The 27,642-nt window shown below is 33.8% G+C and overlaps 1 protein-coding gene across 1 annotated transcript in view; it reads right to left on the bottom strand.

The window, feature by feature from the left end:
- TRHDE (thyrotropin releasing hormone degrading enzyme) overlaps positions 1 to 27,642 on the bottom strand; it is a 361,209-nt gene that overhangs the window by 142,139 nt on the left and 191,428 nt on the right. Inside the window, exon 6 of the mRNA XM_079142404.1 lies at positions 15,664 to 15,801. Coding sequence (XP_078998530.1) covers positions 15,664 to 15,801 — 138 coding nt within the window. The remainder of the gene's footprint in view (positions 1 to 15,663; positions 15,802 to 27,642) is intronic.

Here is a 27,642-nt window from a genome sequence, read left to right as displayed (position 1 = left end):
ATTTTCTGTATGTCACCACACTAAATGATAACTAGGATATTTTAAAAAATTGATTCTAGGGGACAAATATATATGTACAAATAATTACAAAATATGACATCTACTAGAAAAAATTGAGTGTTTCTTCATGTTTTTTGTGCAATGCACTCTTTTACACATACAAAAATAAAGAAAGACTAACCAATTTGGTCTATTTGATTCAAAGCAGAAATTTAAACTTCCAGTGTTTAAATCCTAACTCCATCACTTAATAGCTTTGTGATGTTGAATAATTTACTGACTCAGTTTCCAAAGTTGTAAAATGAGAATTAAAGGAATATCCATATCATGTGGTTGTGAAAAGAATTAAATGACTTAATTTACATAGTGAATTTATACAGAAGTATCTGGAACATAGCATTATATAAATGTTAGCTGAGTTTATTATTTCAGACATAAGTATCTTTACACTTGCTAACTTTTCCCCAATACCATCACCACATTCATTTAAACAGGAAGAAAAATTTTTAGGCATTATCAGTTACTATTACATTTAATTTTAATGGCTATGACTACTGAAATACTTTTTTTTTTTTTTTTTTTTTTTTTTTGGTACTGGGGATTCAACTCAGGGTCACTCGACTACAAAGCCACATCCCAAGCCCTACTTTGTAATTTATTTAAAGACAGGGTTCACTGAATTGCTTACTGCCTTGCCTTTCCTGAGGCTGGCTTTGAACTAGCAATCTTCCTGCCTCAGCCTCTTGAGCCACCGGGATTACAGGTGTGCACCACCACGCCTGGCTCTGAAATACTTTTGACTGCTCCAGTTTAGTCACAAGTTTCCTGCTGTGATGGATGTCCTACCAGAAGAAAAATAATATGACAACAAATGTTTGAACATTTTATATTAAAATTGTGGGGCTCGAAATATGTGAGCAAAACACAGACATTGGATTCCTTGGTCACTGTTTTGCTTGGGTTTGCACTTCTTACTAAGGGGATCTATACCAAAAATTCTCTACTTTAGGTCAGATATTGTATGGCACTAAAGTAACCGTACTGTATTAAAAACTACATCAGAGAAAGCGCATACACCTGAACTGCACATTCAGGTTTGCTTTTGGATGTTGTGTCCTGTAGAAGCCTACCTGCTGAGCCTACGGAGTTCCACTCCAGCCAGCACATATCTCTACTCAAGGTCTTCCAGTTCCAAAATGGTCTTAGCAGAGCATCTTTTTGAGGATTCTTAGGCTATTGGTTTGAATGCAGAGGACAGTAAGCTAGGAAAAGCACTAAAGTGTAAAAAGCAAACTAAAGTATCTAATTCTGACTCTTCACAAAGTATCAGTGATGAGGTTGGTTTTCTTAGACAAGAAAGAAAGTGTATTGAAAGGTTATTTCAAAAGAGTAAATAAATAAATGGTCAGATAAGGCAAAATTATTTGGATGAATGTATAATATTCTCCCCTGTGAAAGTCAACACCTATTTGACTATATGATCAAATAATCATACCAGAGGGCAGAATTTGGATCAGGTAAGCCAGGTTTAAATCATGGTCTGCTATATAGGCACTATGGAAGGTTGAACCAAAAAATATAATTACCCCAGGCTTTATCTTGATATAATGCTTAAGTGGGATGATGCATGGTAAAACTCTACCCAATAAATAATAACTAATAATATGAACTGTGTAGTTTTTAAATTAATTTCATTGTTTTATCTCATTTAAGCTTTTAAAATGGTAATAGAAGGGATAAAAGAGTGCTGTGTTAATAGGTAAAATTCATCGCTGTATGATTTTAAAAAAAGGCTTAAATCAAACTCAGAGCTCTGTTTCTAAGAATAATGTCACCATTTTAGGAAAATACTCCTTGGTCTGCTAAGAAACAGTAATTTGATGAAAAAAGCAAAGAAATGAAGTTAAGCTTTGAGTCCATATATTGCCCATTCTCCCTCTCCTATTCCTTTTTATATTTCTTGTATATTTCTCATCTATCTCCTTTAGCTACACTCTGCAGAATATGTTTAGTTAACAGAACAGTTAGCAATTACTTACTTTTGTCTTTAGCTATTTTTAAATCTGTGATAAATCCATGTATTATATTTGCCATATTTTAAATGTAGCTGTTACATTTTAATTTCTAGGAACCCTGATTAGTTGTTCTTTAGATCTGCTTACATGTTACTTGTATTTTAAAACCTCTTCTTCTTTCCTCAACTTACTAATATATTATTCTATACTTTCTCTATATAACACATACAATATCTTAATCGCATCCATGATTATTCTGCTCTTGATTTTCTTTTTTTTTTTTTTTTAGCAACAGCAAGTATTTATTAGTAAACAATTTTTATAGGAAAAAAGAAAGTAAAATCAAAATGTCAAGGCTCTTTCTTCAAACATTTTAATTCAAATGAAACTGGATAAAAGAAATCTGGAGTACATGATAAAATTAATTGTTTTTCTTTTAACATCTTCACACAAACTTGTTTCCTTGTGTGATTGGTGAGTTTTGATGGTAGATTGCTCTTTTTCCTTGGTGTTTATCAGTGGAAATCTTTTGAGATGTGATATGAAGGTGGGTTTTTCTGGAAAGGATTTGTTTTTGTTTCTAGCTGGTGTCTCAAGGCACCTCTAGTCCAGGATGACCATTTTAAATTAAATCCTGGCTTGAGGTTTACAGTGTACCAAAGTAGTTTTCTTCTGAGATCCAGTGCCAGCCAAGGGTTGCTTGTAGTTGCAAATTTTGAGGGGAAATTTTTTCTGGCTTTTCACTTGCTGCAAAAGCTTGGAAACAGCAGTTTCTTCATCATCCCCTGAGAAGAAAGGTAGGCTACTTTCTAGCCTATGTAAGTGCTAAGGTACAGTTCTTGAAGGTACAGGCTTTATGGGAGGGCTTCCCATTAAACTTCTCACCTTCAGCTTTGTCTTCTTTTCCTATCTCTGGAACACTGAACACTGCTCAAATTCTCCTGCTTGGGAAAATGCCCTTAAGACAAAAGGCAGTTTCAAGTGTTTTTGTCTTTTAATCTCTGGTTTTTAAAGGTGAGAATATGCTATACAGAATCACAGTCAAGCCTTCTAATACTGATATAAAAGCAACTAAAAAAAAAAAAAAAAAAAAAAAAAAACTGAAAGATGGTCTATTTTTAAAAGTAAAAACACCAACAACTGGGTTTCAGTACTGCCAGGAAATCTGCAATAGCATGAATGGTAACGGATGTAGAAAAAATGTAGTCTAGATAATTTTCTCAGTAGGTCATCAAATGGCACTTAGCCTCCCCTGGAGGAATCCATGAAAATATCTTTGAAAGTGTGTCCAAGAAATATCCTCATCATTTTAAAGAAAATGGCATATTTACCCTCAAAAAAGCTGTTTGAGCCAAACAGAAAGTGTTTTTTGTTGTTGTTTGCCTTGAATTGTATCTGCATTGTGCAATTATGTAGTTTGACCTGCTTGAAGTAGAAACTTTGATTAAGACATGTTTCTGGTTAATAAAAAGGTGAATCGTTCAATACTTTATAAATACAATTAATAATAGAAATAGACAATCTTTGGAACCACATAAAAACAGTAATAAAAGGAGCTCCTAAGGGTAAAATAATTGTGGAGGGGTAACCCTTTGAACTTTAGAAGTAATGCCGGTAAGCACATAGGGCTTTTGAAAATGTTTATGCAGAATAATATCAATATAATATGTGTGGCTGATTGAAAATGGGCATGCAGTTATGCCAATTAAAATCACCCACCAGATGCTAAAACATGACCAATTCACAATTGTTTTACAGGAAAATTTAATTCAATTCAACCTCTTCCAATCTATTCCATTGTTAAAACTATACAAGCTGCTTATATTGCAAATATCTGTATTCTGAATTTTATCCAAATGTTGTTTTGCAAAAAAGTTTTACCCCTGTCCTCCTTTTCCTTCCTTATACTTCCCATTTATCAACATATCAACCCTTAGTTCCAGTTGTCTTGCTTGTTTATCTTAATTTATCCCTAAACTTTCCTTGCCCTTTCCTAAAAACTAAAGATTTCCATCATTTTGGAAAATCTGTTCACAACATTCCTATCTCCCTTTTGTGATTGTGTGCCGGGGATATTCCTACCTCTTCTGGGTGCTTGTCTTCAACTGTGATTCTTCTCTGAATGTTCTATGTAGAACAATTTGAGACCTACAGCCTCCTGACTGAACAGCCTTCTATTGCTCACTGAAGCCTGTTCCTTCCTGGGTTGCAATGTAAGTGCCTCCTCACCCAATGCAATCAGTCACACAGAGGTGCAAGGTGAGCACAATACAGAAATGAAATCCTCTGTGTATACTCCCATTTACACTAATTCAAATGGTAACTTATTATTAATCATGGCACTGATTAAGTATAGCACAGGTGAACCTTTGCAAAAGTCATTAGAACTGTGCTTTCTGCAGAAGTGAAGACTAAAAGGGCTGCAGCTCTGAAGGCATTTCAGCAAGCGCAGAAGAAGCGGAAGCTCACAGTCAAGCTCTGCAAGCTCAAAGTTACACAGCTCTGGCCCTTAAGCTTCTTTTTTAAAATTTATTTTCAGTTGGTGCATTATAATTACATATAAAATTGGAATGCCTTGTGTATATTCATACATGCACATAGCATAATTTGGTCGACTTCATTCCCCAGTGTTTCTCTCTCCCACCCCTTCATTCCCTGGGTATGAGTAGAAACTCATACCCAGCGATCACCACTTTAGCTTTCACAAAGGCAGCACAGAAAGAGCAGAAGAATACAGTCAAAACCAACATTGCCCCTTCTTATTCATTTCAGCAAGTAGAACAGAAACTATACACAAGGGAAGAAATCAAAAGCAGCTATCTAAACCTTTTTTTAAACAACAAAACAATGTGTCACAAAGAGGGGCAAGAAGAGGTAACAAGAGTTTTTTTGAAGAGAAAGAATCCATTCCTTACACTATTGAGTATCCTGCCACCTATTTTCATCAAATGAAAGGAATTTTTCCTTCAGTTTCATCATGCAAATGCTAAATCAAAGAGGAACACCTGCTGGGGAGAAGTACAAATATCAGAAAGGAAGCTGTTTTAAAATATTAAATTAATGAGGTTTGTATAAAAATAAAATAAAAAGAAAGCATTCAAAGGGTGATGAATCCAATATGTGCCAAAGAAATATTGCTCCATCAGCAAAATGCACAAATTAATAATTTACCAGTAAGTGGTAAAGGCATTTATCACAAAAAAGTCAATAAAATTATCTCCTCCCACCATGTATATTCTCTTTATGAGGACAAAGACTTTTTTTGAACATAATGTCTCAAAATCATCTCTAGTCCAGCATAATAATGATTTAAATCCAAAGGCAAAAACAATGCTCTCTGGTAACAAAAGTTGTTTTATGTGGAAATTTTTTAAGGATTTTTTCACAGATAATCAGTAGGTTCCTCAGAGACAGATGGGAATCATCTTTAAATTACCCAGTTTTATCTAAAAAGCAAGTAGTGTGCTTCTTTTACCATTCACACACTTATATTCATAGCCAAAGAACAAACTGAACGATAAAAACATAAATATGTGAATGTAAACTTAATTTCTAGTGAATTCTGCCATGTGACTACCATGTGCCATGAAGTCAAGATTCAGGAGGAATTAGAGGGTATTTCCCCAAATTAATATGCTCCTTTGGGAGTAGATTTTCTATTTTTTAAATAATATCAAAGAATGAAGGTTTTACAATCTCAGTTCATATTGAAATGTTTAATTACCTTTAATGTCAAGAAGTTCTTTCTAATATTAACTGTAATTTGAAGTCATTTATCTTACTTTGACCTTGATGTTGACAGAGAAGTGGTGAGCAGGCTTATAATGACCATTTATATATTAGAGTCAATTATTAAGTCACCTCTTATCCCTCTGTCCTCCTAGGTGAACATATATATAAGTTCTTTAGCCCTTTCTGGTGGGTTTTATCTCCAACTGTTTAAAAATAAATCTCCTGCTCTTCCTCCTCCTCTTTCTCTCTCTCTCTCTCTCTCTCTCTCTCTCTCTCTCTCTCTCTCTCTCCCTCCCTCCCTCCCAGCCTCCCTCTCTCCCTCCCAGCCTCCCTCTCTCTTTTGCTTAATTTTTCTCAGTCTCCTGAGCTTGTTCATACTTTTTCATGAGATGATTCTAACCAGTGATTATTACTTGCCAGATTTTATAACCTCCATTTTTATTTACCTGACAATATGATACTTATTTTGAAATATGGCAGTTTTTATATTCATAGAAAATTCCTTCCTTGGTATAAGTGTCAGAAGATTATAAGTCCAATCATATTTCCTACTTAAACAATGGCATAATAGACAAATATCCTGGCAGAGTGGACAGAGTGTGATTGGAAACAATGAGATGTGAATCCCAGCTCTGACACCCAGGATCCTGAACACATCATTAAACTCCCTAGGCCTCTGTTTATTCTTATGTAAATTGATGATCATATCATATACTTTATTGGAATGGAATGTTAAAGGAGATAATAAGTTGATATTCAATGGCAAAACAGACCCTTAAAGAACAATCAATACTATTATTAAACCTTATTGCCATTAACCTACCTGACTAAAAGTCTAACAATTTTACAGAAATGATCACAAGTGCTATAGTTTGTCTATCTATCCATCTATCTATCTATCTATCTATCTATCTTTCTATCTATCTCAGATACTGTAAAGTATGCACAAATGAGGACAAAATGGTGATTGAATTCCTTCACTAAGTTGTATGTATGTAGTTGACCATGAGTAGAGAAAGCAAAGTCTGAGAGGAAGGACCAGCTTACAAGACTAAGAGCTGGGAAGACTTGCAGAACAGGAGGCTGGCTGCACCTGGGGCAGGAGGGTAAAGACACAGCAGAAGAGCTGGGCTGACCGAAGGGTCCCTTGAGGCCCTGGGTGTCAGACCACCTGTAATAGAACACACAATGGTTGGGAACAAAATCTTCCCTCCCCTCTGGAATTCACACGGAAGTACATCTCAAACTCCTAATGCTCTTTCAAGTACCAGCCCTTTTCCTAATTCCTAGACACCAATGTGATCTTTCCCTCTGAAACACCATCATGTTTTGCTCATATTGTTTCTGCTAACGTTTGCTTTAATTCTACTTAACAAATATTGAGTACTATATACAGGCAGATACTGTAAATGTATCAGTGAAAAATCTAGGCACAGATCCCTCCATTTATGAAGCTCATCTCAAATGACAAAAGTGGGATGCCAACACTAGAGTAAACATAATGTCGGATAATTATATAATACGTGAGAAGGTAATCAGTGCTGAGGCACAAAATAGTCAGTGGATCAGAATAAAAGAGTGAGGAAAGGGTCAGGGCTTGTTTCATTTTGGATAGTCTCTTTAAGAAGATGACATTTAAATAAAGGTTTCCAGGAGACTAAGTTAGACCTATGACACCATTTGAAGTGGGACCATTTCATACGGGGGAACAGCCAGGTCAAAGGCCCTGGTGAAGAAAGGAGTTTAGTAGAGTTCAGGGAAAACAAAGAAACTGGCGGGACGGGAACACCAGCAGGGAGGACAAAGTAATGAGTTCAGAGGGGTGAGGGACAGAATGAGTGTCAGAGGTCTCTAGGGCTCCAGCGTAAGCAGAGATCAGGGAGGCCTGGTTAGTCATTGTAAAGACTTTAATATTCATTCTTATTTTGGGGAGCTGTTGTAGAGTTTCCAGTCAAGGAGTGGCACAACCTCACTGGGTTTTAAAAAGATGACTCTGTGAGCCTCATTAAACATAAACTTCAGGGAAACAAAATTACAGGCAGAGAAACTGTCAGGACACTCTGGCAACAGTACCTAGTGATTCCAATTTGGGGAATAACCATGATGGTGGAGAGAAGAGGTCAGATTCTGGAAATATTTTGGCAACAGAGATAAGAATTCCCAACCAACAGAATAAGAGGATCAAAGGTAGCCTGAGAAGTTGGAATTGCCATCAACTGAGATAATTCATATTATTATTTGCCTTCAGACATATTTGTGTGAAAGGTTTTGTAAGTAAAGCCTAGAATTTGGACATAGACAGATTTGACATCAAATGCTGTCTTGTCCACTTCCTAGATATCTGACTCTGTAGCAGTCACTTAACTACATAAGTCTCAGTTTGCTCCTAAGTAAAATGGGTTAAAAATGCTGACATTTCAAGTCCTCCAATAGGAATAAATGGGTAATATCTGTAAAGCATTTTATAAAATGCCTTGACCATAGTAATTGCTTGTTAAATTATATACATGATTTACAGTTATGGTTATAATTAGTATAATTACTATTTTAATTTGATATGTTTTATGTCTACTATTAAGTTACATTTTTGAAGGAAGGCATAATCATTTTTTCCCCACAGCAATAAGGTGTCCTGAATACAGAGTGAGTATGCGGTCTCTCCATGAATTATCCAGGGCCTGGCTAGTGATGCTGTGGATTGGAAGTCTAGTATCACAAGGATGATAGATGCAAATGGATGGCTGGTCTTTTTCCTAAGGATGACAGAAATTTTACATATTTATCTGTTGGCCTTACAAAAATTAACTGTAGGGGTAGAATATATTGGCAGAACATTGCAAGTTGAACTTCCCTCACCACCTACTTTTTTTAAAAAATTGTGTTCTCACCATGACCCTTATGAATTTTCCCCTATTTGCCACATCTTTCCTTTAATGCTACGTAATATTGTTTGGACTCCAAGATGTATCAAGGTTGATATAAGAATTGCTGAAAAGTGTTCTCATTTTTAAAGGATCCTCTTTAAAATGTGGAAGCCATTTTGAAATGTGCTCTCTCTTGGAGCTTGGAGCTACCCTCTCCACCCTGGCACCATATGCAAATTTAATGAGCATTCACTCACTTTCATCATCCAGGTCATTGGGTCATTGATTCTTATTTCCCCGTGTGCTTTTAGAGCAAAGAGACTGTCTCAATTCATCTTTTCCAGTCCTTCCTGTCTGTGGACAGTATTTCCTGTTTCTATTGCACTTTTAGGATAAAAGCATCCTTATTTTCAATCAACTATTCAAATAGAAAACAAGTTAATTACTTTACCAGATCTAACATTTTAAGTAAAGTAGTTTTCAGATTTTTCTCTTCCCATCCTGAAATTATGTATATAATTTTAAGTTTTTTTCCCCTTTTTAATATGCCTTAGGACTATCAACAATGAACAACACTTAGTATTTCTTCAAAAATGTTCAATTCTCAAATTTGAATGCATAAAAATCAGTATCTGATCTATTGATTTCTAACCTTTATTTCTCTCTAATCTGTTCCCTTGTAATACACTATAAAAATGTTACTAAAAGTGTAAGAAAATTACTATTCAGAAAGAATAATAAAAACAGGAGTGGAAATAATTAGGATAATTGTTAAGGGAACAATTACAAGAAATGAACCTAACAAAACATAGATGCAACTAGAGGTTGACTATCGACAGAGGTTAATGTTGACTAGTAAGAGATCTTCAGTGAGGAAGATCTTAAGAGCCTAAGTTAAGTTTCTACATTTAAAATGGAAATATTGCTTGTAAATACTTATGTGTCACTGCATTTGTGTATTTATATACTGTCTCTCCTTCATGCCTTATCATCAGATCCCTAGCACTTAGTAGACAGTGCCTAGAAAATGAGCAGAGGCTTATCAAATGATTTTGAAACAGATGTTCCAGCCAAGCATTTTGATCAAATATAGTAGTGATTAAGAATGCTGGCTCTACAACCTGATTTCCAGAGAAATATACACCTGGACTCACCATGACTCAATTTGCTTATCTTTAGAGTGAAATTGTGATAATATGGCTCCATATAAGAAAAATAATAATAAATAAAAAATTTTGACACAGTATCTAGCAGAGTGAACATTCAATAAATGTTAACCATTATTATTTGTGGCCACACAATCAAATATATTATTTCTCATACACCCCAGAGTGACATAGTAGACCCATCCCACCACCTTTAAGTTAAATTTATCAGTGCATATTACCCACACAGTAGCTTTCTGATAGGAAGAGTCTGAGTGAAGTCAAATTTCAGAACTAGACTAAGACACTGAGTGTACATCAAGATCCAATATTGACATTGTCAATATAAAGTCCTTGAGATTTCAGTTTAAATGTTCTAATCTTTATTTTTCCAGTCATACTTCAAGGTTAACTTTTGAATATATTAGTAGGCAAATGAACCACTATTTCTCTCTACATCTTCATATGTTTGATTTTGTACTACGAAGGGAATAAATCCAAACAATGAATGCTCATCAAGAACCCATGATGAACAGCAGATAGAAAATCAACAAGGGTATGGAAGACTTGAACAACTCCATAACAGACTTGGCCTAATTGGCATTTATAGAACACTCCAACCAACACCAGTTAGAATACACAGCTCTTTTGAAGTGCATACTACCGTATATCATATACCAATTTCTGGGCCATAAAACAAACCTAAGATTCAATTCATACATTCACTGACCATGAAACAAATACTAGAAACTTCTCTAAAAAATATTCAGTTTGGAAAGTGGATAATACACTAAGAATAACCCATGGGGCAAATGAAAACATTAAATTGGAAATTAAAAGTATCTTGAATGAATTAAAATGAAACTCAATATATTACACTTCCAAGGATTCCCTAGGCAGTAAATTTAGGAGAAAATTTATAGAATAAATCCATGAACAAGAATAGAAAAAAAAAAAACTCACATTAATGACCTCAGCTTATACCTTAAGAAATTAGAAAAAAAAAAAAAAAAAAGAACAAGTTAAACTCAAAGTATATAGAAAAAGGAAATAATTATTAGAGGGGAAATCTATGAAATAGAAAACAAGAGAGAAAAATCAATGACACAAAAAGATGCTCTTTGAGAAGATCAATAATATTTATAAACTTCTAGCTAGATAAATCAGGGAAAAAAAGGGATAAGACACAAACTACAAATGGTTAGAATGAAAGAGATTACATCATTAAAGACTGTATGGCTAAGGGCTGGGGATATAGCTCAGTTGGCAGAGTGCTTGCCTTACAAGCACAAGGCCCAAGGCCCTGGGTTCAATCCCCAGAACCAAAAAAAAAAAAAAAAAAACTGTATGGCTATTAAAGGAATAACAAGGGAATATAACATGTACAGTTTTATGTCAATACATTTAACAACTGAAATGAAATGGGTGAAGAATAAATTAGGGGCTGGGGATGTAGCTCAGTGTTGGAGCACTAGCACCTAGCACAATTTGAGCTCCTGAGTCAATCCCCAGTACACAAAATAAACTGAAATAATAATAATAACAGTAATAATAATCTGAAAGACCTACTATATACTAATGAATTTAAATTATTAGTTAAAATGACTTTCATGAAGGAAATTCCTGGTCTACATTAAATGTACTGTTAAATTCTACCAAACATTTTTAAAGAGATACAAGTTTTACATAAATTCTGAAAACTGAAAAAGACATAATAAGTTCCTATTCTATGATGTTAACATTAAAGGGATAAAAAAGTGAAATACTTTATAAGAAGGAAAACTACACACCAGTATTCCTTATGCACACTAATGAAAACTACTAAATATATTTTAGCAAATGGATTCCAAAAATTTATAAAATGAATAATACTTCATAGCTAAATGGTATTTGTCTCCACGATGCATGAATGGTCTAACATTCAAAAATCAATCAGTATAATTCACCATGTTAACAAACTAAAAATAAACATACAAACAAATAGACATATATGTACACACACACATATATAGCCATCTCGATAGATGCAAAAATCATTCTGATTAAATCAACATCCATTTCTGATTAAGATTCTTTAAAATGTAGTAATACACTATAACATTTTCAACCAGATAAAATAAATTTATAAAAGCTTAGTGACATCATACCTGTTAAAGTACAGGATATCTACTCCCATCACTTTAACATTTATTAGATAAGTACAAAAAATGAATTATTCCTAGGTACTGCAGTGAAAAATCAGAAACAGCAATTTAAAACAATGCTACATGAAATAGGTTAAAACTGTGAAATACTGAGGAACAAATCATACATATATATATTTATTTATTTATTTATATATATATAATCACTGAAAACTACATTGCTGAAAGAAAATAGAGGATCTAAAGGAATAAAGTAAATGCTCTTCATGAGTAATTCAGTACTGTTAAGATGTCAGTTCTGCCAGGCACAGTGGCACACACCTGTAATCCCAGTAGTTCAGGAGGATAAGGCAGAAGGATTGCTAGCTCAAAGCCAGCCTCAGCAACTTAGCAAGGCTCTAAGCAACTTTAGTGAGGCCCTGTCTCAAAATAAAAAGGGCTGAGGATGTGACTCAATGGTAAGTACCTCTGGGTTCAATTCCTGGTACCCCAAAAAAGAAGAAGAAAGAAGAAAGAAAAGAGAAGGAGGAGGAGGAGGAAGAGGAGGGGAATGAGAAGAGAGGAAAAAAATGTCATTTCCACTAAATTGTTTTATAAATACAATGCAATCCCTGCAATTTCAGTGTGATTTCTTTAGAAATTGATAGATTCATTCCATGTAAAAATGCTGAAGACCAAAAAATAACTGAATAACTTTAAAAGAAAGATAAAAAGAAAAAAGTTAGAAGACTAACATTACCTTATTTCATAATTCAGTATAAAGTTACAGTAATCAAGACTGTGTGATATTGGAGCCCACATAAACAAATGTATCGATAGAACAGAATAAATAGTCCAGAAAAAAACCCACACACCTACTATTCATTGATTCTCAACAAGAATAGAAAGGCAATTCAGTGAGGAAAGAATATATTTCAAGGATTAACTTTTGAAAAACTATGCAGAAAGAAGAAGAGAAAGAAAATACTAAACTGATCCAAATCTCACAGCAATGCAAATATTAACTCAAAATTGATCACAGTCTAAAAGTAAACCTTGTACAATAAAACTTAGAGAAGAAGAAAAAGAAAAGAAAGATCTTCATGGCTTTGAGTTGTATAACGATGAGTTAGACTACCAATTAAAAATTATGGTATAGGAGTTCATGAAAACTAAAAGCTTGGGCTGGGGTTATGGCCCAGTGGTAGAGCGCTTGCTTAGCATGTGTGAGGCCCTGGATTTGATTCTCAGCACTGCATATAAATAGATAAAATAAAGGCCTACAGACAACTAAAAAAAAAAAAAAAATTAAATAAAAAACTAAAACCTTTTATTTCTAGAAAGACGTCATTATAAAAATAAAAGAAAACCTACAAATTGAGAAAAAAAGTTTGCAAATCATATAGCTGATATAGGACATGTACTCAGAATATATAAAGAATAGTCAAAACTCAATACAAAATAAGTTCTTCTAAAATAGTAAAGGATTTGAACTGATCCTTTACTATACTCAAATAAAAAATAGATTTATCATTATAAATATATAATTCCAACCCCAATGAGATAACATTAGAGCATCTAAAATTGAAAAATTCAATTATACCCAGTTGCTATAGGTGAGGATATGGAGAAACTGGACTGTAATACACTTTTGGCTGGAATGTATAATAGTAAAGTTTTAAAACTACCTTGGAAAACAGTTCAGTGTGTCTTAAAATATTAAACATACCATCATGTGATCTGCGTATTCCACTTGTAAGTATTTATCCACGGTTAATAAAAGCAAAGGCACATAGAGGCACTTATACACAAATGTTCACAGAAATAACATATGTAATAGCCAAAAACTGGAACAATCCAAATGTCTAAGTGAATAAACAAAATGTTTTATACCTATATATTCCACAGCATGTACATATCTTGAAATAATCATACTGAGTAAAAATAGGCAAATAAGAAAGAGTAAATGTTTTATGACTTCATTTATATGAAAGTTCAAGAAAATTACAGTAAAAAAGATTAAAAGAGGAAGAATGGGATGAAGGATTAAAAAGGACATGAGAAAGACATTTCATAGTGCTAAACATGTTTCTAACTTGATTGTGGTGATACTTTCTGTGAACACATGTCTGAAAATAGCTTATTGTACTTTTTAACCTATGTAGTTTATTTCATACACTAAAAACTATATTTCCAGTGATATTTAAAGCTTAAGGATATAGAGAATCCATTATTATAGTGGTTCTGAGCACTGTGACATAGTTTGCTTATTTTCCTATTTGCAAACTGGCAAGCCTTTGCACCAAAATGCAAAGATGGGGAAATAATAACCACTGTATTTTCAGTACTACTGTTTCAATAAATTCAACAATCCTGAAATTTATGGAATCTAAAATATATTAAGAGCACATTCATAACACATGTAATCAAAACAATATTTTCCTGATTTTACTCATGCTACAGTAAAATGTATTTACTAAAAGTCTCTTAGAATTGAGAGTAGGGGAAAATAACTACAGATATGTCTCTAAATTAATGTCAAATATCTTAATAAATTATTTTCTGTATTATAGTTAAAGAATCACTATGGTTGTATGAACTGAATGTGCATACAACAAAACCTAGCCCAAAATTATTCTCATATTTTAAATATATACATTTATATTTTATATTATTTTATTATTTTAGTCTGTTATATATATTTTAAACATATATTTTATATTTAAATATATATATACACACACATATATAGGCCCTACACTTACACTTATTTTTATAAGACATGAAAAATATCCTCTTTGAGCTAATGCAATGATCCATGACTTAAAAGGACATTTTCTAGCATAACACAATTTGTAAGCTACACATTATAACCTATATTGCTAATAAATAATCAGAGTACAAAACCAAATATCCAAATTACCGTACTAAGGACTTGTGTGAATTATTGTTTTACCTCTAGTTATCAAATGAAAATATATTTTATAGAAAAAAAAATAATAGTAATGTTTTTCAAAACCTTAAAACATTATTGAATCAATAAAGAGTACATTATAAATTCCAATAAATGCAATCTACACTAAAGATGACAGCAGAATTTAGCTGTACTTTATTAAGTAGCTAGTGAGAGATGCACATCCTCATGTTAAAATTAGAATACAAGGGATAGAGATATGAGGAAAAATTCTAATCAAAGTAACAATAGGAAAAATATAGAGTATCTTAATTTTACATCTAGTCAAGGTCTACAATTCATTTTAGACATTTTAAATCTAGTCTTTAAAATTTCATTTATTATACAATATTATTTAGGAATCATGCTTAATTCCCAAAATATCCCTTAAGTAATATGTATGAAATGCATGTGTCATAGCATTGCCTATATCCATTTGCATCATCCAATCAAAATAAATAAGTATTTAAGGGGCACTGATGAACAATAATTTGTCACTAGAAAGGTCAATTCTCTTATTAATAGTAATAAAAACTGACATTTACATAAAGCCATTTGTATAGCAATTTCATACTGAATCTCCAAACATTTATGCATTAATACTACCAATCTTTCTGTGCATTATTTGGCAAACAGTCATCTCCAGTTTCCTTATTTATAAAGTAAATCCCTAACTCATAAAGTGACATGAACCTAGAGACTCTGCATTTACTAAATCACAGTCCATTTCTCTCTGCAAAGAAGAAAAAATATAACATATCTAGCATGAAGTAGTTTGGCTAGCCCACTAATAAAATATCCAATTGGCACTGGGACCTTATCTATTCCCACCTTTTTATATGCGATCCAGTCAAACACCCTGTCAATATCTGTTGCCCGCAGCACTTCCTGGGATACAGGATGGGAACTGGCCAAACCATCAAGCAGCATCACTTCATGCAGAACATCTGTCAGAAACCTCTGTTTTTCCTGAAATACAGTAGATGGAATAATATCATAGGTGATTCATGTTTATGACAGACTGTGCAAGACAACATGAACAGAGTGTGTCATTTAATTGATGATGCTCATCAGTCTTACATGGTAAGACTCAAATCTAAAAAGAACTCAGTAAATAAAACACTGCCCTTAAGGTACCTTAAAACAAAGGTGGTTGATTTGAGCATAACATGAAACAAAATCAATGGACTATGATATGCCCTTAATAGACAGAAACAGTGGACTCAGAATTTATCAGTGATTAAGGCAAATTTGGAAAGTGCACACCTATGAATATGATATGATGCAAGCTTCTTTGTGCATTCTACTGGGTCAAAATTATAATTCCAGCCATAAATAATCTTCTTAAGTAAGTTCAATATAAGAATACATTTTACCATTTGGATCATTTATTTCTAGTCCCATTAGAACAAACAGCTCATTCTCTTACCTGCTACTCCCTCCCACCACACACACATTGTTCTCTGAAAGAAATTCAGGAGACCACAAGATAAAAGGCACTATTGATACCAAATTATAATACCTGTGAATGTGTATTGAATTAAAAATGCTGAATATAAAGTAGAAATCAATAGGTATCAATAATCCATTATGATGAAGTAGTGAAAACAGACAAAACCATAAGATTTCTATTCTCTGCAACTTGACACATTAGTAGTTGCTTTAATAAAATCATATTTGTTGTGTTAGAAATAAACCATAAAGAGAAGATACCTCTTTGTTGTTTTTGTTTTAAGAAAGTTGGCTTTAAAGAAACAGCTTGCATTTTGTTAATAAATATGCTGGCAACTATTAGTCTTCCTGGCTTCCTGACTTCATTGATGGAAGAGGGAAAGAAAAAAGAAGTTGCAGGAGATAACAAGGTCTAAATAGCCCCTAGACAGTTGGGACCTGAGGAGTATCATTACAGAGATTAAAGACTCCAGTGCTTAAATTGCTCTACCTAATTCTGAACTTACTCCTGAAGCCTCCTAGTTTTGAGATAGCAGATAAACAGCATGTTATTTAGGAGTGAGTTATAATTTCAAGCTGAGAGTACACCAATGCTGAACTTAAAGAAATGGAAGCAGAGAATGAATAGGTTAAGGAAAGGACAGTTAGTCTGGTTTAAAAGAAACATTTTTGTTCATCTTCACTTGCTCAGTGACTTAGTATGTTTAATAATAATTTAATTAGCCATCCAACTCTATTCTGTAAGGCTTATTTTCTGAGACTAGATTTTTATTCTTCTATGGCCCATATATCTAATTTTTGCAGTCTTCTTTTTGTTCTAAGAGTTTCTCAGCAATAGTCTATGCCCCTTCACAGATTTTAAAATGACTGAACCAAATCATATTCTGAGTCCCAGAGGGCTGCTCCAGACTCCATGAGACCACAGATGACAAGATCAAGCTTAGTCTGAGTTAAGTGACAAACAAGACATGGCATGTGTGTATTTCTTCTCAAATTAGTTCCTAACTCAAGACAAATTAATGAAAGAAGAATTGGACCCAATGATTTAAATTTTTAAAATTACCATGATTGATATGTACAATATCTATTTTAAGTCCACTAAAAAGCAGCATTAAGATCTTATACAAATAGCCTGGGCTTGGAAAACAAGGTAAAAACATGTAACAATTCCAAAATGAAAATATAAATGTTATTTCTAAGTGGTTATCCAATCCAGTTACTCATTCCATTTTAAAATATGCCTTGAAACTAGTTCTTATTAGAATTAGTGGGAAGATCATGAAACATGTAATTATACTTTAACTTGACCAATTGAATACTTTGATTTCTAATAAGTACCATTGAAGATGTGATTCCATTCTGAAGATAAAATAATATTTAGCTCTTCAAATAGTGATTACCTGCTCCACATCATTCAAATTTCTAATCCAAAACTACACATATAAAAATTAATGTAGAATGATGCTTTATTTGAATCTTAATTTTTAATAATTAGCAACAATAAATACATGTTGATCAATATTAAAATTTAATAAGCATATCTTCGGTTTGCTATGGATATGAGTTTTAAGTGGTATAAAATAAATGGCTATGTGATGTTAAAGATGAAATCTAAACTAAATTTCAAAGAGGAAACTTTCTTGTTTAAGGAGATACAAATTATATATGAAATATTGTTTCAAGCTTCTGGATAAAACAAACATTTGCCTAGTTAATAGAATTTCAACAAATTTTAAATTTAGTAGGGTTAAGTCATTAACCCTACTAGTAAAAGATCCATCTTCTGCCTTGCTGGGGAGAAATGGTATTGCATAATGGAGAAAAAGGCTAACGTGTGAAAAGTTTGGTGGGAAGAAAGGACTGGAAGCACTTACAAAGCACAGAAGAGAAAATACTTAATATGAGGAGGAAAAAAAGAAAATTCTAGCCAGAGGCAAGCCCAATTGAACAGAACTACAAAGAGCTTCCAGGAGGAAAGGTACTAATTTTTTATAAAATTCTGCTTTGTTATAAAATAAGAGATGATCTTAGCTTATCAGTCCTGGGTTACAAACATCATCCTCAACAAGATCAAGCACAACAAAAACTACCAAGTATTGATTAATTGCCTAATGTTTACAAGAAACTTTAAGAGTCTTAAAATGAAGGGAAAGAAATCCTAGCTCTAATGTTAGAGAAGAGATAAAACAAAATAGTTGGCCACAGAGAATTAAATAATAGTTTACTCACAGAGACTAGAAGTGCTAAAAGGATTTTGAGAAACACAATACTATAAAATAGAATTATTTATGGACAGTTTATTGGAAGAGGTAGAATTTGATCTGACCCTTGAAGGAACTTTGAAGTTTGGTGTGTGGTATGGTGTGTGTGTGTGTGTGTGTGTGTGTGTGTACTCAGGGAATAATATATTTATAGTGAATATTCAACAACTAGTGTTTTATTTTACTTCACTTTTTCATTTTTTGTTAGTTCCCTTTAGTTATACATGATATTAGGGTTCATTTCAACAGAATTGTACATGCATAGAATATAATTTGCTCTAATTCAGTCCCCAATACTTTCCCTTTCCCTTCCCTTCTCCCTCCCCCTGTCCCCCTTCCTCTACACTGTAGATCTTTCTGGTATTTATTTACAGAGTTTTTTTTTTTTTTTAATTAGTGCCTTGTGGATATACATAAAAGTAAGATTCACTGTGGTATATTCATATATATACATAGGTAAGTGTGGTCAGATTCATTTCACCATTCTTCCCTTTTCCTATCACCCCTCCCTCCCTCTCAACCCCTTTCCTCTACTCTACTGACCTCTCTTCTATATTCATGGAATCCCCCTGCCCCCCAACCATTACCTTTACTTTTTTTTTTTTTTTCCTTTCTACTTTGGTCTAGCTTCCACATGTCAAAGAAAGCATTCAACCTTTGACTTTTGACAGGTTTACTTCACTTTGTATAATGGTCTCCACTTCCATCCATTAACTGCAAATGCCATAATTTCATTCTTTATGACTGAGTAAAACTCCATTGTGTATGTACACCACATCTTTTCCCATTCATCTGTTGACAGATACCTAGTTTGGTTCTATAGCTTGGCTACTGTGAATTGTGCTTCTATAAACATGGATAAGACTGCTTCCCTACAGTATGCTGGTTTTAGATCTTCCGGATATATACATCAAGGAGTGGAATCACTGGGTCCTATGGTGGTTTCATTCCTAATTTTTTGAGGAATCTCCATACTGATTTCCAAGGTATGGCACTAATTTGCAGTCCCACAAATAATGTATGAATGCGCCTTTCCCCCCATATCCTCGCCAACATTTACTATATTGCATTCTTGATAATTGCCATCTGACTCTTTACTCCAAATTTTAAGGTTGCCACGATCAGTGACCTACTATTTTCAAAAATTAGCACAATAAGACAAAGTGAAGAACTTTAAAGTCTGTTTAAAAGCGATTCAGCCAGGCGTGGTGGCACATGCCTATAATACCAGCAACTCTGGAGGCCGAGACAGGAGGATCCCAAGTTCCAGGTCAGATGCAGAGAGACCTTGTCTCAAAATAAAAATAATAGGAACAAAGAAACTGGGGATGTAGCTCAGTGGTAAAGTGCCCCAGATTCAATCCCCAGTACTACTACCACTAATAATAATAATAGTAATAAAATAAATAAAAGAAGTTTAATGTTAGCAGTAACCTAATTCCTACCATCTTAACCTAGACATTGTTTCACATGTACTTTCATTTACACACTTATAAGAATATCAAACATATCATTTTGTTTTCAACTATTTTCAAAAATATATACTATGAATTTTTGGAGAGCTGTTGAAAGGTATTTTGGAAAAATAAAGAAAATGAGAGTAAATATGCAAAATTGATAATAAACATCATCAAGCCATTATTTGATTTACTCCTTCATTCCTTAATAAATATATATATCAAATTCCTACTGTATACCAAATATAGTGCTACATTTGGGGGATAAATAGATGACTACAACCTAGTTCTTAACTTTAAAGAACTCAAGAGTAGAAAATAAAATATAATAGACCAATAAATAGCAAACTGTATTAAAATATGATGGATGCTACAAAACACAGAGGATGAAATGATTAATTAGTTCAGAAAGGCTTCACAGAGGAGGTGACATTAAAGTGAGCTGTTGAAGGATGAGGGGTTCCTCAGATGAATGGAGGAAGCAGCTATAAAAGGGCACATCCAGGACAGAGGAAACTTGCAGAAACAGACACTGTTTGAATCCTCAATTACCAGGTTGAAGAGTTTTGCCTTAGTAAATGGGCAGTAGCAGGCATAATGACATAATACATGGAGTATCTCAGGAAAATTGCCTTCTCTGTGTTGTACGGGGTGGCTTGATGTATGCAGAGCCAGGAGACAGGAAGTGATCATCCTACAGAGGAGTTATGGTGTCAGTGTATTAGAACAAGATGTTGCTGAAGGACAGTTGGATCTGAAAGATCAGTAACCTGGATGCTTTTTGTCTTGGTCCCCTGGCATAATGGAGAGGAACAACTCAGAAATAACTACATGGCTTTCAGAGTTGATGGAATTTTACATTTAAAAGGTGGGGGAACTATTGGCAGAAAATGGAGGACTGCAAAATGTGTGATTTGGCAGACAAATATTAAAAAATCAGTTTCAGACCTACTGCGAGGAAAGTGACAGTGAACATGCAAAACAAGATGTGCTGTGAGCAACTGGAAGTAAAAGCTTGGGTTTAAGGTAAGAGGTGGTGCCAAATTCCTGTGGCAAGACATAGGAATTGGTATGGAAATGTACATGAAGTCTCAGAAGGAATTCAGGCTTAAAGCATTTTTATAATTTTGGCATTTCATACATCAGCATCTAGTAGTACATGTGAAGGAAGTTAAGCATTTTTATCACAGCATTAAATAAATCTGAGAAATTATAGTCCCTGATGTCTCATGATGGCTTCTGCAGAACCCATCCATCAGAGAGGTTAAAAGAGAATATGGCTAGCCAGTCACTGGTGCCAGGTGGAAAGACAAGGAGTTTAGATAAAGATGTAGGCAAGTTCCTATAGGAAGGCTGACTGATTTCAGTGAATAGCAATTTCAGGTAGATATTTTGTGTCATCAAAAAGAAAGACAAAAATAAAATCAGAGAGCAATGTGAATCAAGATCAAAGACAGATACATCAAACCAGAGACAAGGAGGATGAGAGCCAAGACCAAGCCAATTCAAGTAATGGTGAAGTCTTCTTCATGGGCATGGAGAAAGTAGAAAAAAAAAAAATCCCAAGGTAGATGTGGATTACATCACAGCAGTTACAGGACTCAGTATTTTCTAGGGGGATGGATTTGAACATCAACAGTCCTGAAAGGACAGGCACACTGTTGCAACATTGATGAAAGAGCCCTTGACCGGAAGAAACATACCTGCCACTTACTAGACTATGACTTGAGCAAGGTACTCAAACATTTTTCTCAGTCCTCAGCACCCTCTTTTGTAAACAGAAGTGATTGTGAACATTATATAAGTGCATTAGTTCTACATACAGTCATTAAGCTCCTGCTATGTCCCAGATGACATGCCTAGTACTGAGGTCAGAGAGAGATACAAAGGTTCTATAGACCAAGACTTCAGAATAGTAGAAGGAGAAACAAAGATGAAAGCAATTATTAAAACACAACTTGCTGTATATAAAAATGGAAGTAGGTTCAGGATGTACTGTGACTACACACAAAGGGGCTGTGATTTGTTCTGTGTGAGGGAGGGTAGGAAAAGCTTTTGAGGTGATGGTTTAAATTGAATTTTAAGGTTGATTTGAGTTTTCGAGAAAGAAATGGCAGAAAAGGACATTTTGGACAGAGAGGGAAAAGTGGGAAATGTTGTGGAGACCTTTCAGCATGGTTTCTTAAGGGGCCTACAGAGTTCCGTGTGGCAAAAAGCAGAGAATGAATTACCAGTGATGATCACAAGGGAGGGAGACAAGAACAAAAGCATCGAGGACTGATGACAAGTTAGGAAGCTGAAGTGAGGAAGTGACATCATCAGACCTACACTTGGAGAGGAAGTCTGAATAAAAAATAATAAAGTGCACTGCAGTGACGAGCAACCTGAAACAGAGTGATCAGACAATATGGTGTAACTCTGAACAAATAGCACACAATATGGCTTAAATCTCTGTGATCACAGAATATCACACCAATTAATTCCCTAAAACTGAGTTCAATTTTGTGGTGACCGCTGGTGATCAGACAAAGCATTTACTTTGGAATCCCAAGATGTATAAATTAAATATGGGTGTAAACACAAATAACAGATGTAGATATAGATTTGTACTAAGATATACATAAACATATCCAAATAGATGCAAGGGGTTTTTTTCAGTATTTTAATTTGTTTATGTAAAGCAATGTCTTAGTACTGTTTCACGTTCACAATACCCTCTTGGATAGAGATAAAAACACTTTTCTAATCTTTGAACTCAAACCAATACAAATGTCTGACTGAAATAATTTGAACAACACAATCTAATTTCACATGTTTACTGCCTGGGGGTCCTGTGTTAGATCCTAGGGAAACACGACCAAGACACAATTCCTATATCTAAGCAGCTCCTTAACAGTGTGGACAACATACATGTACAACTCATTAATGCCACTCGATGGTGGATATTAGCTTCAGTAGAGCTAAGGGAGTAGACATTAACATGATTTCAATATCCATGATCCATCCATCACAAAGAGAATGAAGAATGTCTTGTGTTTTATCTGTCCAAAAACCTATACCATCATGTGATAAAGACCTTTAATATCCTATGGGCTAAACAAAATGTCACATGCGTCCACACTAAACCGAACCCCTTTGCTTATAGCAGGCTAGAAGGAGGGATACAGGTGTGAGTGGATCAGTTGGGTTTTTATTCTTGTTTCTCCTGAACTATTCAAATCATAACAGGTTAAAAACCCAACAAATATGATCAAGAATTCAAACAAGAAAAGTAAATATATTGGGGGGAAATATCCGCAAGGCTTTATCCATGTGAAATGGTACCACTGTAAAGTTGCAATTTTCAAATTTTGTAAACCTACACTGCAATTCCATATTTATGAAAATTAGAAATTATTTGGACTGCGAATTTCCTATAATATTAAAAGAACTTTACTCAACAAATTTTATATCATCAGCCTACTTTTTTACAAAGTTCTAAATTGCCCAAAATATTTTAAGCTTTCCAGTTGAAACGTAGCTAGATTTGCTGGTGAAAAATTATATCATCATTTGACTGAGCAGTTAACATTTTATACACAACTAAATCATATCAATAGAAGAAATAAAAGAATGAAAACAAATGTTGTTTTTATATAGCAATGTACTTCAAAATTAACATTTCGAAAACTCATGTCTAAAAATACACATGCCCAAGACATTAATAATGACTTCCATGTGCAGCTTGCCAAAGTAGTTCATTTACAAATTAAAGTCAAACTTGTGCAAAAACACATAGACACAGTAAGCACTGAAGAATGATTTTTAAAGGAATCACCATGAATGTCTACAATGAAACAAGTGCTCTACTGAAAAATTTACCTCTGTATCTATTTACATAACCTTTCACAAGAGATGTTACATGAACACAAGCCTCCAGGCTCCAGACAGATTTCTATTGGTACAACATTTATTCTGTGATTTCACAAACCTTATACTAAGTAACTGAACTAATGTGTACCATATGTTCTTATTTCTTTCAACTCTCAATGCTTGTCATCCACTGCCAAACCACAAATTCTCTAAGAAACCTTAATCAATGAGTAAACTAAAAGGCAATTATATTTCTATAAGAATATCTTGGATGATTTTATAAGCCTCTTATAATCCCAGATAACCCCCTGTACATGTCTTTGTGAGCCAAGATACTCTTTCATCAATCATAACTCAGAGAAAGTGGGTTAAACTGTGAGTCTCTTCAGTGACTACATCCTTCAGCTGCCTGATGTTGTGTTTTTAATATCCAAGCTGAAAGTGTCATGTCTCATATTATCCAAGATGTGACAGGCCAAGAGAAAATGCTAAGATGGAACACAAAACATATTGCACTATATACAACCACATTCTGAACCTTCTGCAGACGTACTCAAGAACCTTGAAGATTAGGCAGCATTGACATAGCAAAAGTTACTAGCACTCACGTTTTCATTAATTATGGTAATCCTGGCTCTTACAGAATAATCACGAATGTGTCAATCATTACGAACAGGCTGCCTGATTATGTAACTCATGCTAAAATTATTGTGAATGATCCCCGTATGCCATGTGTTTTCATATAAACCACTTAAAACATGCATGTTATTTAGTTTCTCTTTATCTTGGTAGATTTCTTGACACCTTTCCTTGTATTTTCTTTCACTTACCCAATGTTGTTTTCAGATATTTCTACTGTAATTTCTGATATAATCAATTCCTTTTTAGTGTTTTCATTAGTGGATTATAGTTATACATTCTAGTGGGTTTGTTTTGACATAATCATGCATGATGGAATATAATTTGCTCTATTTCAATCCCAGTTCTTCCTCTTTCCTTCCATTCCTCCCTCCCTCTGTTCCCCTTCCTCTACTCTACTGGTCTTCCTTCTATTTATTTTTCTTTAATTGGTGCATTCTTTACAGTTATATATAAAGGTGGATTTCAATGTGGTTTATATGTATACATACATAGCATAATTTAAGTCAATTTCATTCCACAGTTCCCCCTTTTCCTATCACTCCTCAATCCCCCTTGGTCCCCTTCCTCCATTGCACTGACCTCCTACTTTCATGGGACACCCACCCTCCCTTTATTTTCCTTATTTTACTCTAGCATCTGCATATAAGAAAACATCCAGTCCCTGATTTTTCTGTGTCTGGCTTATTTCCCTTAATATGATTAGTTCCTCTATCCCTCCAGTCAATGTCATGATTTCTAATATAATCTGTTTCTAATCTCAAGATGCTTTTTTACTTCAATGAATGAGTTCCCAATATTAACACAAACTATTATAATCTCTCATAAATGATCTGGTAACCTTTGTTTCATATTTTTTAAAATTTTGGGCCAGATATTTATTACTGAACACTTAATATATGTTACACTTTGGGTTGACCGCTGAGAAATGATGTGAGATGATAGTCCTTAACCTGATGCAGCCTTCCAGCTACTGAGGGAAACCAACTTCCTCTCCTTTGCTAGTTAGCATGAACTCATTCCTCTTCTTCTACAGAATGTCACATCAGGATCCTACCCATAGATGGCAAGTTTCTGTGAGATAAAACTTCCTTTATCTTCAGTGAGATATATCTTCCTTTATATATTATTTTAATATATAATTCATAATATGCTTCACTAGAAAACAATTTGTGGACCTTAAAAATAATATCTTTATCTTTTCAATAACCCTCTCTCTACTTTGGCAATAAGAATATTTTCCTCTCTGTGCTTAACTTTTTGACAAGTTAATAAGACATTTTAATAAAGTCAAATGTGCCTATCAAAATTTAAAGATACACATTCATTTCTCACATCCACAAGTTTCTGATATTTAAAGACACAAATAAACTCTTTTAATATGATTGATGATGTAATCCAGAGTATTTTTTAAAATGCATATTGACTAATCATTTCAAACAGATTCCATTTCTGTTTAAATTTCCATTTCTAATGGAAACTCTCATAACATTCAGGTCTGGAAGAATTCCAAGGATGAGCTACTCAACTCCCAGAAGTTATTAACATGGCTTCCAAATGGCTAATTCACTGTATGTTATTTTAATTTGTGAAATAAATAATAGTTCAAATGACCTTAATTCTGTAACAAAATTCTTATTAATTTGATGAATGAATTCCGTTAACTATCACATTTGTTTATAATTTAGCTTTGATATTTAGTCATACAAATGGTCAGTCCATCAAATAAACTAATCTTGTAAAAACTTTACACTTGTCAGATCAGAGACATCTTTATCTTTCCAATGAAGATAAAAAGCATTTTTTTTTATTTGCAAGATTTAATAAACCATAGGAAAAAAAATCCTGCCAGTCATACAGAGCACTGAAGGACAAGAAAGTTGATCAATTCTGACACTCTCTATATACTACATTAAAAGTAAACTATCATAATAGTCATAATCATAAAATGTATGATTAGTAGAGAAAACCTTCACTATTCAGAATGATGAAGCAAAATTCTGAACTAGAATTCTATTTACAAAGTACAAAAGTATTCGAATATTAACACTCCAAAACTCATTCAGAAAGGCAGTAGGTGTATCCAGAAGTATCGTGGAAAGGCAATTTCATTGCTCTCACTAACATTTTAATATATAATTCATAATATGCTTTACTGGAAAACAATTTTTGGACCTTTAAAATAATACGATTATACTAAGTATCTAATAGTAACATTAATACTGGCAAAAATGATAGAAATAAATGAAACTTCTTCGATTCTTAAAACTACCCTCTAACATTGGCAGCGTGGGTATTTCGGGCATCTTAGACAGCTATGAAGTAACAGAAAGCCAAAAAATTAACCCATGGGACATGTAGAAAAGAGGAATTAAGCTTCATTCTGGGAAACTAAAAGTGACATTACTTTGATAAAAATAATCAAACTAAATTGGTGAAATGGATCTGAGAGGCTTTGAGGACATAGGTATTTTATCCTCACCTGAGTGGTACCCATTCCTAACAGAAAAACCAGCAAAAATGAACATCCAATAAATGTTTGTTAAATAGTGGAGAATCAACAAGTCAATAGAGATTAATCCCTGGAGATAATTGGCCATTTAGGTGACAAGAGTCACCAGCACAGTGCTTAGCAACAAATAGAAAAATATTATTTTGTTGTGAGAAGCCAAATATTTTCAGGCCTGGTGAATGATATGACCTGTCAAGTCACAAAGAAATCAAAGATTTCAAGAAAAGCTCCTTGCTATCTTACAAGCAGGGCAACAAACTTGGTGTAGAGATTTTGCCTTGTTTTTTTCTTCATAAATAGTGGTCAGGTGGTTGGCACTTCACATTGGACCGTTGTGTAGTTAAGTTAATGTCAGATTGTGTTCTGAAGAGGCAATCCACCTAAATTTGGTTTGTCTTTCATTAAACAACTTAGAAAGTAGATAATATTTAGATGAAAACAACACCAACCTACTACGACCCCTCCCATTACAACAAAAGTAACAGAAATCTGCTTTTCAAAATACATACCTATCTTCCAAGCACCTTTGTAGTCTAGAGAATGAAGCAGGACTCAAAAGCAGAATTAATCTGAGGGGAAAGATACTCAACATCTAAATAAAAGGAATGGCTATTATAACTAAGGAAACCTGAGCAAA

The sequence above is a fragment of the Sciurus vulgaris genome (assembly GCF_902686455.1).
Source record: "Sciurus vulgaris genome assembly, chromosome: 5".
NCBI classification, from domain to species: domain Eukaryota; kingdom Metazoa; phylum Chordata; class Mammalia; order Rodentia; family Sciuridae; genus Sciurus; species Sciurus vulgaris.
This window is presented reverse-complemented; position numbering and strand designations above follow the sequence as displayed.